At 39.8% G+C, this 16,036-nt stretch overlaps 1 protein-coding gene across 1 annotated transcript; it reads right to left on the minus strand.

Annotated features, from left to right (window-relative positions):
• Positions 1 to 8,586: 8,586 nt before the first annotated feature.
• Positions 8,587 to 13,354, minus strand: LOC138365423 (uncharacterized). The gene is made up of 3 exons (XM_069325738.1): positions 13,200 to 13,354; positions 11,560 to 11,991; positions 8,587 to 10,246 (listed from the first exon to the last, which is right to left on the minus strand). Exons 1-3 carry the CDS (start codon positions 13,300 to 13,302, stop codon positions 9,795 to 9,797), a joined length of 987 nt encoding a protein of 328 aa, XP_069181839.1. The 5' UTR covers positions 13,303 to 13,354; the 3' UTR covers positions 8,587 to 9,794.
• Between the last annotated feature and the right edge of the window lie 2,682 nt (positions 13,355 to 16,036).

Genomic DNA, 16,036 nt, shown 5'->3' on the forward strand with positions numbered 1-16,036 from the left:
TGTACTCCCATACCCATACTTCAATAACTGCATTGCTTCCTAAAATTGCCACAAAAAGATATTACCACAGAACATGAGGTAACATAATTTGTAATGCCAATGCAAACACACTGAAATGTTAAGGAAATATCGCCTTGTCATTGCATACATTATACAAAACATGTACTGCATATTGTAATGTGTTTCCATTAAGACAATTGGGGCATCATCAGGATATTTTAAACAACAAAAACTATAAAAAGCTGATCTGAGATGAACAAACAATAATACAAATTTCCATTTTTTGAATGCCAAATCACAAACCTGATAATGGCTATACAGTTACTGTATTGAACATACACTGTACAGTATTTTAGTAGAGGAAAAAGCCGTTCTATATTTAATATACTGTACTGTTTGGAAGTCTGCATTTAATATACTGTACTATTTGCAAGGACAGTATACACTCCTACTCCTGTATTATTTTTGCCAAGTTCATAAATATTTACATATGCATGCAGTTAAAAAAATGAAGATAAATTTAAAAAACTAGCTATTTAACTTGTTTAAAAATAACATGCTCTCACTGCAAACCTGTTCCCAAATTATTGTTATCTGGAAATAATGTATTCCACGACTAAATAAAGTACACAGATGCAAGAAGATCTATACTGTATATGAAATGACTATTATTTGAGGAAATCATCTTTGCAGTATATCAAGCAACCATGCTACCATGCGAGAGCTGTCACCGAATGCTTGGCAAAATCTGAATTTTTATACACAAAAATATAGAGGACCTAGGAACAATAGTGTCAGGTGACATAGACCTAATAGTCAAAGAGCTAATATTTAACAAATACCACATACTGAATTATTAGCAAGATGAAAATAACTAGAATCACCAAAATATAAAAAAGTCTATGATTTGTATATAAGAAGGGATTTAATAATGTAATCAATTGGCATGCAAATTTATATTGTAGTTGAAAATTAGAAAAGCACACTCATGGAACACTACATCACTGACACTGTTGCCCTTACACACTCAACCCTAACCACAGCAACATAGCAGGTAAAGTACCATACCTTCATAACCAGACCTGATCCCATTTGTCACTATCTAGAGTGCACCCATTATCAGCCCTCACAGAATACACAGCCTGCATTCTTTTGAGGGGCCAAAGCTTGGATATGGGATCAAGTATGGCTTGATCTCACCACCTATCCCTATTGGCCAATACAAAATCTTCTTAGATTATCTAAAATATTTAAGAAACTGATATACAAGCAACTATATTTCTTCTTAGCTAAACATAATATGTTGTACTGAGCTCTTGTCAATTTGGCTCAAAATCCCCTAAAGAGCACCAACTATTAAATAATAAATATGCATGAATCTATGCTCTCGGGTCTTAACACGAATGAGAACCCCATATAATTATTTGCTGACCTTCAACTGCTAACAATAACTTTCTCCTTAAAAATTTATCACAATGTTTCATTGAACAAATCTACTTCTGCCAATCTGCCATTAATATTAGTGTTCAACAGGGTAACATTCTTGGCTGCGAGTGAGCACATTAGTGAAGAAGCTGAAATGTGGGAAAACTGTAGATATTGGCGAGGTGCATACAGAAAATATTAATGTTACAGAGAGAAAGGAATGGAGTGGGCGCAAGAAATTAATTAACAAGCATTAGTTTACCAAGTGTAGTGGATAAAGTGTCAGGATATTATTCGAAAGAGTACAGAAAAATCATAAGAAATGTATCAGTGAAGTGGGTTCAGTGGTGGTGTAGGGTATGTTCACAAGACATTTGGTCCAAGACAGCTTATGCAAATGTATGCGAGAAAGGTATCAAGGTGAACATGGCATTTGTGGACTTGGAAAAAACATACAGCACTAATAGACAAGGGTTTTGGAGTAAAGAACAATGAGGTAACATAGTGCTCTTAAATGTTATGAAAGTTTTATATGTAGCTAGAAGTGCGGGGGTAAGATTTAATAATGCACAACTGATTTGATATTATTACAAATGTATGTCAGGATTGTCTCATGTCACCCTAGTTATTTAAATTGAATACACCACTATAAACTGTTCATGGATGGTATCACAAGGGAGGTCACTGCAAGAATGTTAAGGAGGGATGCAAATACAGTGTACCTTGCCTCAATGTGAGTAATTGAAGAACGAAAAATTTCACGTATGCAGAAAACAATTGTTACTGTAGCAGTGAAAGAGAGCTATGCAGACTACAGTACAGTATTTTATATGAAAGTTTTATCGATAGGCAAGAGAGTGTTAATAATAAATGTGTACAAAAAGTATTATAATAATAGGGAGGGAAATTCTGTGTGCATGCAAAAAGTGTGAAATGAGTGAATCGTGAGGTGCTGGAAGTGGTTTTTAAGTTTAAATGCCTGCAATGTATGATTAATAAATGAGGAATTTGGACAACTGAAGTTGAGAGTAGGATCAGTCAAGGAATGAAAGTGGCAGGTGCAATGAAAATCCAGGTTAGAGAAAACAAGACAGGAATAGATGCAGCCAGGAATTTGCAGGAAGGAATAGTGGTGTCGACTTGTGTAAAGTCGAGTCATGCTAGTGTAGCACGAGCATGCCAAATCAGATGTTAGAGCAGTAGAAATGGATAACTTGAGAAGCATATGAGGGATTAGGAGAGTAGATAAATTATAATAAAAAAAAAAAGTGTCAGGGAGATGTACAAAAGTCAATAAACCACAGTAGAACATACAGTATATGACAATCCATGAGGAGCACCGTACACCTGGTCTAATGAAATGATGGGTTGCTGCTGTGGATACCTTCTTCAGTGACATTCTGTTTGATTATCCATGATGGTATATACTGTATAAAGCCTGCATTTTTTAATGGACAAGTAGCATTCTTTTTATTTAACATCTATTACCTTCTTTTGCTATTAATATAAAGTTGCAGGCTAAACCAACTGATTAAGAATTAGTTTTAAATTCCTCCCTTACTTGCCTAGGAACCAACTTGAGATGATGTTAGGCTACACCTCGACAGCCCAGTTGTATAGACATCTGTGTTCTTTTGTATAGGTGTACCAATGACTCAGTATCGATAGCATGACCTACTTTTGCAGTATCAGTACGAGTAAAATTTCAGCCAATATTTCATACCTTTTTTTTACAAATTTTCTAACATCTGTCAAAAAATATTATGTACTAGTAACACAGTACAGTATTAGCCTTTTTAATCATCAGAACATTGGAATCAGTTAAAACAATATTTGAATCGGGGAAAAATATTGTTATCGTTCCACCCCTTCTCTTTTTGTCTAGAATACTGTGCTGCACTCTGATCCCATATTCATTCAGAGAATGCAAGACATCCTAGGTAGAAAATATACATAGATCATTTACTGTTTGCAAAGGATTGGTAAAACATCTAAACTACAAGGAACACCTTGGGTACTTGGGTAGTAAATAATCTCTAGAACACACAAGAGATATCACAATCTGATAAGGCATTACCATTAAAGTCTGACCTCAGGTTAAAGCTGAATGAGTAAACAAAGATTAGCCAACTACAGATAAACCACTGACATTACCTGTTCATATCTTTGATGATACATTCATTTGGAATTACCCTCGAATGGATGGCCACTTGATACTGTATTACTATTTCTACTACATTTTTCTCTTCTACTGTACTACTACAGTACTACTACTAAACTGATGATTCTTCAGATTAAGTGTTCCTACTATTACTGCCTATTCTGTGCAGTGAAACAAAATCCTGTGTTAACTTGTATACGATGTCACTTGGAAATACTTCTCCATATTCACAATTTACAATGGAAGCTTTTTCCAACTCAAGGACCATTGCCGAGCCAGCAAAACTAGCAACACAGAGGGAGCTCACATGAATATCCGAGCTGTACCATTACATATAACACACATGTACCAGTACATATTTTTTTTAAGATATTAGCATGACTATACCTAATACAAAAAAATTGGTAAGTTAGTATGTCTACAAGTAGTAAACACAAGAGGAAACAGACTGATGCAAATAAAATAAGAATTTAAGACTGTAGATCTGGGCGTCCCAATAAATGTTATTGCAGTTCATTACCTCTTCATATCTTTGATGAGACATTCGTTTGGAATTACATTACCTGTTCATTTATTACATTACCTGGAATTACATTAGTGATAAAGATAACTTATAATATTGTAAATATGATTTTAAGACTGAAAATGCAGACTTTGCAACTCGGGAAGAAATTAAGTTAGCTTAAAGCTAAATGTGGATAATGATGCAGTGTGGCAGTTGCAAAAAAAATGATGAGACACTAATGAAACACACTAGTCATGGAGTGGATGCCTATGGAGCAAGTACAGTATGGACATTTTGTTTTTGTTTTTACCAAAAATAAACATTACTGTACTGAGGTGTTTAATTTCAGAGGAATATCTTAAGCCTTGGAACTTAAAAAGCCACCATAGTATTAAATAAAGTTAGCTGGGAAATGCCAGTCTGCCGACATCTTCCACATATACTGTACTGTATACTATGCAGTACCAAGAATAATATTCAAGAATTGAAGCTAGTCTATATTTTATTTCATATCATATAGTTTACTTTCCTCATGTGGTTTTAAATTCAAAATAAGCTACATGCAAATGTGTTTACATTAATAGACAATAATTGCAGGAAAAATAGTAAATACCAGAACATGCAACAGAAGAATTTAGAACTAACCATTACATTTGGGAAGGAAACCACAATTAAAACTTTATTGCATTTTCAAGCTTAAAACATTTAGTCAACAAATAAGTCAATAAAAACTATAATTTAATAAACTGAAGCCTGCCTTTTAGGTGCAAACAAAACATATTAAACCTTTTACCATTGTGATTTCTTCAAAAATATCGAGACAATTGGATTGGCGGGCCACATAAATAAATTACACATGAGAAATGTCTACCCCACCAGAAATAAAAATCATACATTGCATGAAAATTCCAAGTGATATTTCTGCTATAATACCCCATGATTTAGCGGGAACTCTAAACTAAAATTTTGGAAACCATCATGCATTACAACTATGCACAGGTTAGTATGCATTTATAACATGTGTGCTCATATACACACACATTAGTTCGTACTCTTGAGTATTTTAAACTAAACTAAAAAGGTAAAAAGTTATCTATCACAGGCAGTGAAAGAGTTTATTGATGACTTTGAGCTTTAGAAATGCTATTTTCAGTATGGTAGTATTGAATACAAAACCTGATAGGTGCCTTGGATGTGTTCAAACAATAAACACAGTAGGCTGTTACGTTAATCCTGATACAATTACTGCATTAGTGCAGTACTTCCACAGGCTGGTATTTGTACCAGTCCATGAAACACCGGTACAGGAAGCCCGTGCAGCACTTCACCGGTACAGGAAGCCCGTGCAGCACTTCACCGGTACAGGAAGCCCGTGCAGCACTTCACCGGTACAGGAAGCCCGTGCAGCACTTCACCGGTACAGGAAGCCCGTGCAGCACTTCACCGGTACAGGAAGCCCGTGCAGCACTTCACCGGTACAGGAAGCCCGTGCAGCACTTCACCGGTTACAGGAAGCCCGTGCAGCACTTCACCGGTACAGGAAGCCCGTGCAGCACTTCACCGGTACAGGAAGCCCGTGCAGCACTTCACCGGTACAGGAAGCCCGTGCAGCACTTCACCGGTACAGGAAGCCCGTGCAGCACTTCACCGGTACAGGAAGCCCGTGCAGCACTTCACCGGTACAGGAAGCCCGTGCAGCACTTCACCGGTACAGGAAGCCCGTGCAGCACTTCACCGGTACAGGAAGCCCGTGCAGCACTTCACCGGTACAGGAAAGCCCGTGCAGCACTTCACCGGTACAGGAAGCCCGTGCAGCACTTCACCGGTACAGGAAGCCCGTGCAGCACTTCACCGGTACAGGAAGCCCGTGCAGCACTTCACCGGTACAGGAAAGGCCCGGTGCAGCACTTCACCGGTACAGGAAGCCCGTGCAGCACTTCACTGGTACTGGAAGCCCGTGCCGCACTTCACCAGTACAGGAAGCCCGTGAAGCACTAGTACATGAAGCTTCATGTACCAGTGAACAAAAACTCTCACTTGGTTTTCTATCCACATTCTCTATTCTTAATTATGTTATTTTGGTGTGTATTATGAAACTAATCAATTAAATGTATCTAATAATTACAAAAATGAATAAACAGTAAATAATAATTACAACAATTAATAAACTGTAATTAATAAAAATTAATAAACAGTTTAGTATATGGAACACTAGAGTACATACAACACTATATACAACACTACACTACAGTATATACAACACTACACTACAGTGTATATACAACACAACATTGTATGTTGTCACATGAAAATTAAATATTTTAAGTGAAAAACTCAATAAGCTTTAATGTATAACTTAATCAGACAATTCCCCCAATTAATAAAAAAATCTTGAATGTAGAGTACAGCATAACTTAATACAAAAAATTAGACTTAGACAAGATATATAATCACTATTCACTTTTACTTAACAGTGCATATTATTTTTTCACTACTATCTGGAGACAAAAATGTAGGATTCTGCAAGAGATAACATCTCTTGGGTGTGTGTGTGTGTGTGTATGGGTGTTATGCAATGGGGACCTCCTTCCCTGTTACCAACTCCTAATGAACATTTGAACTAGTGTCATCAACTCCCAGTGTCCATGGGAGTAGTGTAGTGGGTGAGAGATTTGATATTAACTCCCTGTGAACATGTGTGAATCAATGAGAGAACCAGTGGGATCAATCCCCCCAGTGTCTATGGGAGTAGTGTAGTGGGCGAGAGATTTGACACCAATTCCCAGTGTACATGGGTGTATCAATGAGTGAAATAGTGGCAATCAATCCCCCAGTGTACATGGGTGGAGTGTAGTGGGTGGGATAGTGTCACCAACTCCCAGTATACATGGGTGGAGTGGATGGGAGTGACACCAATTCCCAGTATACATGGGTGGAGTGTAGTGGATGGGAGTGACACCAATTCCCAGTATACATGGGTGGAGTGTAGTGGATGGGAGTGACAGTGACACCAACTCCCAGTATACATGGGTGGAGTGTAGTGGGTGGGGACAGTGTCATCAACTCCCAGTATATATGGGTGGAGTGGATGGGAGTGACACCAACTCCCAGTATACATGGGTAGGGTGTAATGGATGGGTGACAGTGACACCAACTCCCAGTATACCTGGGTGTAGTGTAGTGGGTGGGGGACAGTGACACCAACCTAGTGCTGGCTTGACCACTCAAAGTGACCCACTCCAACTTCCCCACCGACAAAATCACAAATCTCCACTTGTCGTCAACTTGAAGTTTTCCCAAACTCTTTTTGGCAGCGAATTCCTGACTACCTCCACCGACGACATACACCTTTAAACACCACATTTACATGCGTAAATAGCTCTGTGCACTGCAAAGATTTGACACGATAGGCACCCACAAAGTTCACATAACGGCACTCTTCCTCACATTCACTGCATTATACGCCACCCAAATACCTTTACAGCTCTTTGCGACACCTCACGCGCCCTCACAGACATTACAGTCACCATCGCTTACCGGTCAAAGGTAGCCTACGCAATATTTAATCCAATTTCATTGAGATCGAGGGCAGGGAAGTCCGCGGACACAAGTGTAAACAAACAGCAATATGGCGACTGACTGACAGTGGGGAGCGCGGCCTGCCTCGCCGCCCCCTCCACTCCCGCCGCCGCCGCCGCCGCCCAGCTACCTAGGCCACAGCGTTTGAAATCTTCCCTCGGGTGGGACCTCTCAGCGACTAGGACGTATTACCTCCATTGGGTGGGACCTCTCAGCGACTAGGATGTATTTCTTCCCTCGGGTGAGACCTCTCAGCGACTAGGACGCATTTCTTCCCTCGGGTGGGACCTCTCAGCGACTAGGACGTATTTCTTCCCTCGGGTGGGACCTCTCAGCGACTAGGACGTATTACTTCCCTTGGGGTGGGACCTCTCAGCGACTAGGACGTATTACTTCCCTTGGGTGGGACCTCTCAGCGACTAGGACGTATTTCTTCCCTCGGGTGGGGACCTCTCAGCGACTAGGACGTATTTCTTCCCTGGGGTGGGTTCTCTCAGCGACTAGGACGTATTTCTTCCCTCGGGTGGGACCTCTCAGCGACTAGGACGTATTTCTTCCCTCGGGTGGGACCTCAGCGACTAGGACGTCTTACTCATGAGTGCAAAAGACTTGGTGTAAATTCCTTACATAAATTTCACATATGCACAAGTGTAGGTTTTATCCTATATTATAAAAATTATTGTAAATGAGCAATACAGTGAGAATTTGCAGCGATTTTTAAGCTTTAAAGTAAATCTTCAAAGCTGAATGAGGTATAAATGGAGAATTTTCAGTAATCTTTGAAGTTAATATAATTACATTAAAAGGTACTTAAAACTAGATACTGAAGTATACGTAAATAATTTACAGTGATTAAGAAGTCTGAAGTACTGTCAATTTAAACTGAAGTAATTAAAAATTAGTTGATACCTGGTTGATGTGGCTTTGGGAGTTCTTCTACTCCCCAATCCCGGCCCGAGGCCAGACTTGACTTGTGAGAGTTTGGTCCACCAGGATGTTGCTTGGAGCGGCCCGCAGGCCCACATACCCACCACAGCCCGGTTGATCCGGCACTCCTTGAAGGAAACAATCTAGTTTCCTCTTGAAGATGTCCACGGTTGTTTCTGTAATATTTCTGATGCTCGCTGGTAGGACGTTGAACAACCGCGGGTCTCTGATGTTCATACAGTGTTCTCCGATTGTGCCCATGGCACCTCTGCTCTTCCCTGGTTCTATTCTGCATTTTCTTAGTAAACACATTATAGTTAAAACGGAGAAAGGCGCTTCCTTTTCATATTTATGAAATGACTTATATGACATTAGTACATTAGACATGTGGTAATACTGTAATAATAAATTATATAAAAAAGCACATACATATAGTATGGCGAGAAAAATTGATGTTCGTGCAGTCTCTCTAGAGCAGATGGATTGCCAATCATATAAAAAAAAAAGAATCAGACTGCTGTTTAACTTCACGGTGTGACAACTGTAGGATACAGCACAAAAGAGAATACACATTTAAAAATACTTTACTTATTAATAATGACTTTAAACAAATTACAAAACAAAAAAAAATAATATCCAAGCTTGGCTTGATACAAAGAGTGCAAAGCAAACAAGACAGACAAACAATTAAATTTACGTTACGTTAATGTGCAATTAAAAACTATGGTGCTAGAATACTATGAACTAGACTGCATAAACCTGTTACCTCATCGAGATATGTCCACAGGGTCTATTCAGTAGAGCACTCAGAAGTAATTTGAATCGTGGTGGGCTAGGTAGCCCTATATATATAGAACGACGGCCGTCCAGGTTTTTACGGGCTATTCATGCCCGTGCCACCTCTTGGGTGGCTTAATCTTTATCAATCAATCATCGTCCGCGCTGGCATCGTCTATAACTATGAGCCGGGCCGTTAACTGCTTGTTTCGGCTGGTGGCGTGAGCTCCTAGCGACCAGGTGAGGTGGGGGTGATGGGCCGTGGTGCAGGGGGGAGGTAGTTCACTGTCTAGACGTTTCTGATTGGTTGTTGTTGTTTTTGGGGCTGCAGGTCTTGAATAGGTAGACTTGGTATGAGAATAGGTGATAATGGAGTAGGCCGAATCTCTTCCTAGAGAGATTACCGTGACAATAGAAATTCTACAAAGCACCATAAATACTATTAAAACTATCGTGGAAAGTGTTTGTGGGTGGACTGTTGCACTCCAAGGAAGGATGACGTTCCTCATGGCCTGCCCAAGGTCTTTGAGGTAGGTCCCATGCCGGTAACCGGGAAGACCTTTGCAAAGGTCTGTCGAGTCTTAATTGTTTATTTATATGTGCTTGGTGAAGAGTTGTAGTGGACGAGACGTGATTGGTGTTTGTTTGGGGGCATTGCATAGCCTTCTTCCGGAGTTGAGTGGCATGTGGGCTGTGTGGAGGTGGAGGCCCCTGGCAGCACCGGAGATAGGTGCTCCGTCTCCACAACTTGATGGCTTGCCACAGTGCCATCAAAAACACCGTCGCCAACGCCAAAGATAATATAATGTAGCAAATTAAACACGGATAACAATTTTCTGTTGGAACTTCGTCGGTACCGGGTAACGGCGTGTCTGAAATGAACATAAATTTCAGTTTAAAATATCCTTCTTGAAAATAGAAACTAGACATTATGCAAAATTAAGGGAGAATTTTGCCATCATGCCGTGACCACCTAGTGAATAGGCTGGCACTACACATGAGTAGACTCGCGAAGGTAAATTCACCTGTTGGCCACTGTCTCTAGCACCCGTGAAATGACAGAATCATTTGGCTTGTGGATAGATTCTTTCTTTCCCGGTGACTATTTCCCAATTATATTATTAACTGTACCAGAGATTAGGCTTTTACGACTTCGGCGGATGAGCTGTTTGATTAGTTTATTACCATTTGGGTTAAAAAGTATCTCTTAATTATTTGTGTTGCATTACGGCTTGGTGAGCTTGAAGCTCACCAAGTTTGATGGAAAACTTGCGATTAAATACAAATACAAAAATACACAAGAGTGTGTCCGGGGTAACACGTTAAAAATTAGATTGGGAGACAGCTCAATGTCTTGAAACTCTTTGTAAGTTCGAGTGGACTAAAAGTTGTTACTTTTTTTTAGCACATCGTGGACCAGTGGATAATGTGCATGTTTTGGTCGACCCGGGCACCGTCGGGTACCACATCTAGTATATAATAAACAACTGAGGCACCAGGACAGAGCCCCGGGGCGCGCAACTCACAACACGCACTCGGATGGATTATTTAACACGGGTGGTAAAATTACATGGTACACGCACAAGGGGACACAGGTGGAAACTCAGTACCCAAATGAGCCACAGAGACGTTAGAAAGAACTTTTTAAGTGTCAGAGTAGTTAGTATATGGAATGCACTAGGAAGTGATGTGGTGGAGGCTGACTCCATACACAGTTTCAAATGTAGATATGATAGAGCTCGAGAAGCTTAGAAATCTGTGCACTAGTAGATTGACGATTGAGAGCCGGGACCAAAGAGCCGAATCTGAACCCCCGCAAGCACAACTAGATGAGTACTCGGACTCTGTCATCATAAACTCCATTTATGCTACCTCGCCTTTCTTTGAAATAACCAAGCTCTAATCCTGGGGCTCGAACTATACCTTTGTGAGGGTGATACTATACATTCATGGGGCTGAGACTATGCTTTCATGTGACAGGAACTATTCCCATCTGGGGCTGGTATTATTGGGGCTGGTATTTACCGGGACTGGTACTAAAGCTACCAACAACACCTGGATTGTGAGCTAATAATAAAAGCGAGCGGAATAATATCAAGCAACTCCCCCTTACATTTCAGGAAGTTAAAGCTGACTGACCAACAGTTAATAAAATGTAACAAGGAATTAACCCTATTTAACTTACCACTGTTGTTGCAAGGATAAATCTTCATTCCAATGTTATCTGAACAGAATTCAAATTTGACGCTGCTTGTTTGATGGACAAGATGGTTAGTCCGACATAGAAATTCTTCCCACTCAATAAGTTTTGACCAGACGCCAACTGTCAGCCGAGTTTCTTTCAAGGTAACTCTCATCATTATAGTGTCATCTGAGATAACCGCGCCTGTCCAAGGATGTCTGTGACTGCAGTTGTTGATATGAAGGATCCTGATGACTCTTGTACTACCCTCCAAGATTATCGTATCCTTCTCATTCTGCCTATTCGTGACATGTATGGACAGATTCCAGTTTTCTGTTGGTAGCTGAAGCTTGAAAGTAATTAAGAACGTCTTCTTTGTTATGTTGAACGGCATTTTCACCTCCGTTGCAGCTTCAACAGACTTCATCCGGCATTCTGGAGATGATGTTTAAATTTTAATAATAAATTTAAGGCAATTTAGTTTCAGAAAATTTCACTTATGAAGTAAACATACTTTTAAATAACTAATTCTTAACTATGTTAAATTTTATTTGATCACGTCCTTATACACAGTAATACATCACAACACCGCACTTTATGTAATTAATAATACTGACAACCAACAGTCATACAACGATCCATGATCAAATAAATATACACATACAAACATACACATACAATATGAACATGTCAAATTCATTTTATAATTTGAAGTAATTTTAAAGCTATATATGATTAACAACATAAACAAAATCCTTATTAAAGAATTACTGAAAATAAATTATAAATACAGTTTACAATGGGAAACTTTTGTGTTCGTTTCAATGGGAAACGTGGAAGCTTCTTTCACATTCGTTTCAATGGGAAACGTGGAAGCTTCTTTCACATTCGTTTCAATGGGAAACTTGGAAGCTTCTTTCACATTCGTTTCAATGGGAAACGTGGAAGCTTCTTTCACATTCGTTTCAATGGGAAACGAATGTGGAAGAAGCCAGCAATACGAGACAAGACGAAGGGACCGTATTAAGCCAACAACGATCTCACGGGTAATGTGAGATGGTTGAATTCTTTTCCAACCAGTTGGTCTGGTCGACAGAACCTCCACCTCACCTCTTGCAAGGTCGGGGTTCGCTACCTGGTAGCGCTTCCAAGTGCTACATAGTCATACACTGTCAACGTTACCTTCTGGTAATTATTTTATCTGTTTGCTTTCACAAGAGAGGTTAACAGTTTGGTTAATGAAGCCAAATACTATTACAATATTGTGGATCCAGAAGACGTTATTGGAACCAAATCAAATACAAATCTGTATTAATAAATGGTTGGACATCTAGTGTCACAGCTCCCTACTATCCTAGTGTCACAGCCCCCTACTATCCTACTGTCACAGCCCCCTACTATCCTACTGTCTCAGCCCCCTACTATCCTAGTGTCACAACCCTCTACTCTATTATCACAACCTCTACTATCCTCAGGTCACAACAAGTTTCTTTTCATATGATAAGAATGTTACAGGTGTTTGGGATTGGTGTATTAAGTGCAGCAGTATAGTGCAGTGTAGTGTAGTGTAGTGTAGTGTAGTGTAGTGTAGTGTAGTGTAGTGTAGTGTGGTGTAGTGCTGCACAGGAGGTCGGTATACATACCTATAGTGTCAGGTGTCGGTGTGGTGGAGACACAGCAGTGTAGTGACAACCACAGCAGCGTCAGCAGCAGCAGCAGCTCAGCAAGAGGTCCGTGTCCTACCATCCTCACAGCTGACCTTCCAAACACTAATATGGGGCAGCTGCCACTACTATGCCAGCCGGATGTTATCCTCATATAGCAGCTCAGGCATCTTGACAGGATGTTGACATCTGCTATCTCAAGGTGGAAGAACACTAAGGGGAAAATAATAATTACCGTGTTTCTCTGTAACTAAAATGTTACGTGCTGTGGATTTCTCCATCACCTGGGTCAATATTAATATATTTCAAATGCTAACATTAATAAGTAAATATTTGACTTAAAACTCTGGCAAACAGTTAATGTAATTACAAGTAAATTATACCTAGCTAGGCTAAGAAATGATTAGGTAATGTATTTTACACACCGTTGATAAACGGTGTGCAAACCGTTTTTCATTCATAAACAGGGGGGTTTCGCGGGTGCATGGAATCACTTTTGGGTCTTTATTTGGAGGACGGGCTGTTACACACGACTCACAACTGATTTCGTTCGAACACTTCCGGAACAAATGCTTCACTGACGAATTTTGTTCGCAGCACAACGCTGTAAATGCTTCTCCCACGTACTACAAATACAAATAATCGCCACCAGGAAAGAACACCTAACCTAAACCTATATATGCACAATATGCTAATATATTATAATATTAATTTATATTTGAGAAAATTCCCATTTTGAATGAACAGCATGTAAAAAATTATGAATGGGTCTGTGGGGTCGACCGCTGGATGGAATGGACTTGAGTCGAGGACGGGTTGGCTGTGAGTCGTGTGTAAACCATTTTTCATTCATGAACAGGGAGTTTGGTGACGGGAACGGGAACGGGACGGGAACCCGTCCTCGACTCAAGTCCATTCCATCCAGCGGTCGACCCCACAGACGCATTCATAAATTTATACATGCTGGCTAAGGCTAAATTTGTACATGCTGGTCAGCGGGTGATTAGGGTCGCACAACCAGCTTGGTGACCGACCGGCAAGTTATACTTTAGGCCTAACCAGTAGTGAAGACTAAACTCTCAGAGTATATACACAGGGAAGTTAGAGCCTACCTCCCGGCATGTTTACACCAGGGTGTTGAGTCTTATCTCCCTGGATACTTCCTCCTCTCACTGATAACTTTATCATCCCTCACGTATCTGTCACAAGTCTCACAACTCTGTGTGTTATTTAACAACATTATCACATATTAATTATTCATGTCCTTGCCGGTGCCAGAGAGGTGTTAGTAAATATATAACATATAACAAACATAAAACAAACGTATATACACACACACAAAACAAACGTCATAATTTATGTTTGTTATATATTTGAGTGACCAACCAATCTGTTAATTTCTGATTGAGCAGAGACATGATATTTTGGCTGATATCAGTGTCGTTGTTATTGATAGTTTTCTATTTTATTTATATATACAAGAGTTCTCACACTCTTGTACAGCCACTAGAACAACCCGTCCTCTTAAAAATAACGTCACTTTTCGCTCGTATGCGCACTATGGCCAAATTTGGACGTAATTTTAAATGAAATCGACTCACAAAAGTGACGCACTGTTCCGTTTTCTGTTTGAGTCGTCCGGCTTACTCGTCAAGCTTAGAAGAGGAAACTTTTCATTAACGTTTTTCATACCGGTTTAAATAGCGTTTCGGGCAGGTCCTTAATCCTAATTTTACCCGGAATACGACCCCGCCAAATTGTTTAACAACCAGGTACCCATTTACTGCTGGGATAACAGAGGCTACAGTTGAGGACCGGCGCCCAGTCAATCCTCCCCGGCTAGGATATGAACGCAGGACGTTCGCGAAGCTCCGGACGAGTGCTTTACCACTGCGCCACGGGGGATGGTGGTGTTATTATAGTGTTGTTGTTATTGTTGCTGTTTTGTTAGTGTCTGTGTTAAACAGAAAGAAGCGAAATAAATATAATAATTAAAGCAATATGTATATTAGCTGGAAAGGATCATCCGGGCAAATGTGGAGACCTTTGACAAGCTACCGGCTTCCTGTCCTCATCGAGGCCACTAGTGTTGGTGGCCCTCAGGTATATTCAGTTAAATTATATAAAAGCAAAATTCCTATACACCTAATACAATTAAAGTTTAGCAGTTAAAGCTGATATGAATATAATATATAAATAAGGATGTAAAATAACTACTGTGGGATTTAGATAAGTAAAAACATCTTTTTGCAATATATATACTTTACACCTCCTTTCTTTCTGCTGTAATATATTTTACAATTTATATTTTGTATTTGTCCTTTTCGCTTATCGCGCTCCATCAAATGAAAGCATATGATCTAAGTTAGTCCTTATACCAGATTCGTTTTCTTTAAAGAATCTTGTAATAGAAAATAAAAGTTCCCAAATGAAAGGATAGACTTTTGTGCATGTGTGATTACCGAAACGAGATATATTTACCTGATTCTAATTTACCTAAAACCAATTAACTCCCGTGGCCTTGATGGAGACAGGAGCCGGTGACTTATAAAAGGTATCTCTATTATTTATGAGGATATTTTTTTCGAGTTGAATTTAGGATTGGAGTATTGTCTTAGCATTATATACGGCTTTGCTAAGGTCATGATTCCAAGGGTTCATTCCTCTTGGGGTGATCTTATCATCTCAAGTTGTCTGTCTTTGACTGTGGGAAGTAGCGTCAGTTGCAGCTTGAAATTGCTGCTACTTCTGGGAGTTGCGTTGGACCTGTTAAAGAAGTTGTCTGGAATAATATCTTCGAATTTGTTCAGTATTTC

This window comes from Procambarus clarkii, chromosome 16 (assembly GCF_040958095.1).
Source record: "Procambarus clarkii isolate CNS0578487 chromosome 16, FALCON_Pclarkii_2.0, whole genome shotgun sequence".
NCBI lineage: Eukaryota > Metazoa > Arthropoda > Malacostraca > Decapoda > Cambaridae > Procambarus > Procambarus clarkii.

Bases quoted from the DNA above. Each gene is read 5' to 3' on its own strand.
- LOC138365423 (XM_069325738.1), bottom strand. From the start codon at position 13,302: ATGGTAGGACACGGACCTCTTGCTGAGCTGCTGCTGCTGCTGACGCTG. The intron at 11,992-13,199 runs GTATGTATACCG...CATCATCTCCAG, and splicing joins ACCGACACCTGACACTATAG to AATGCCGGATGAAGTCTGTT. The intron at 10,247-11,559 runs GTAAGTTAAATA...TGTTCATTTCAG, and splicing joins TTATCCTTGCAACAACAGTG to ACACGCCGTTACCCGGTACC.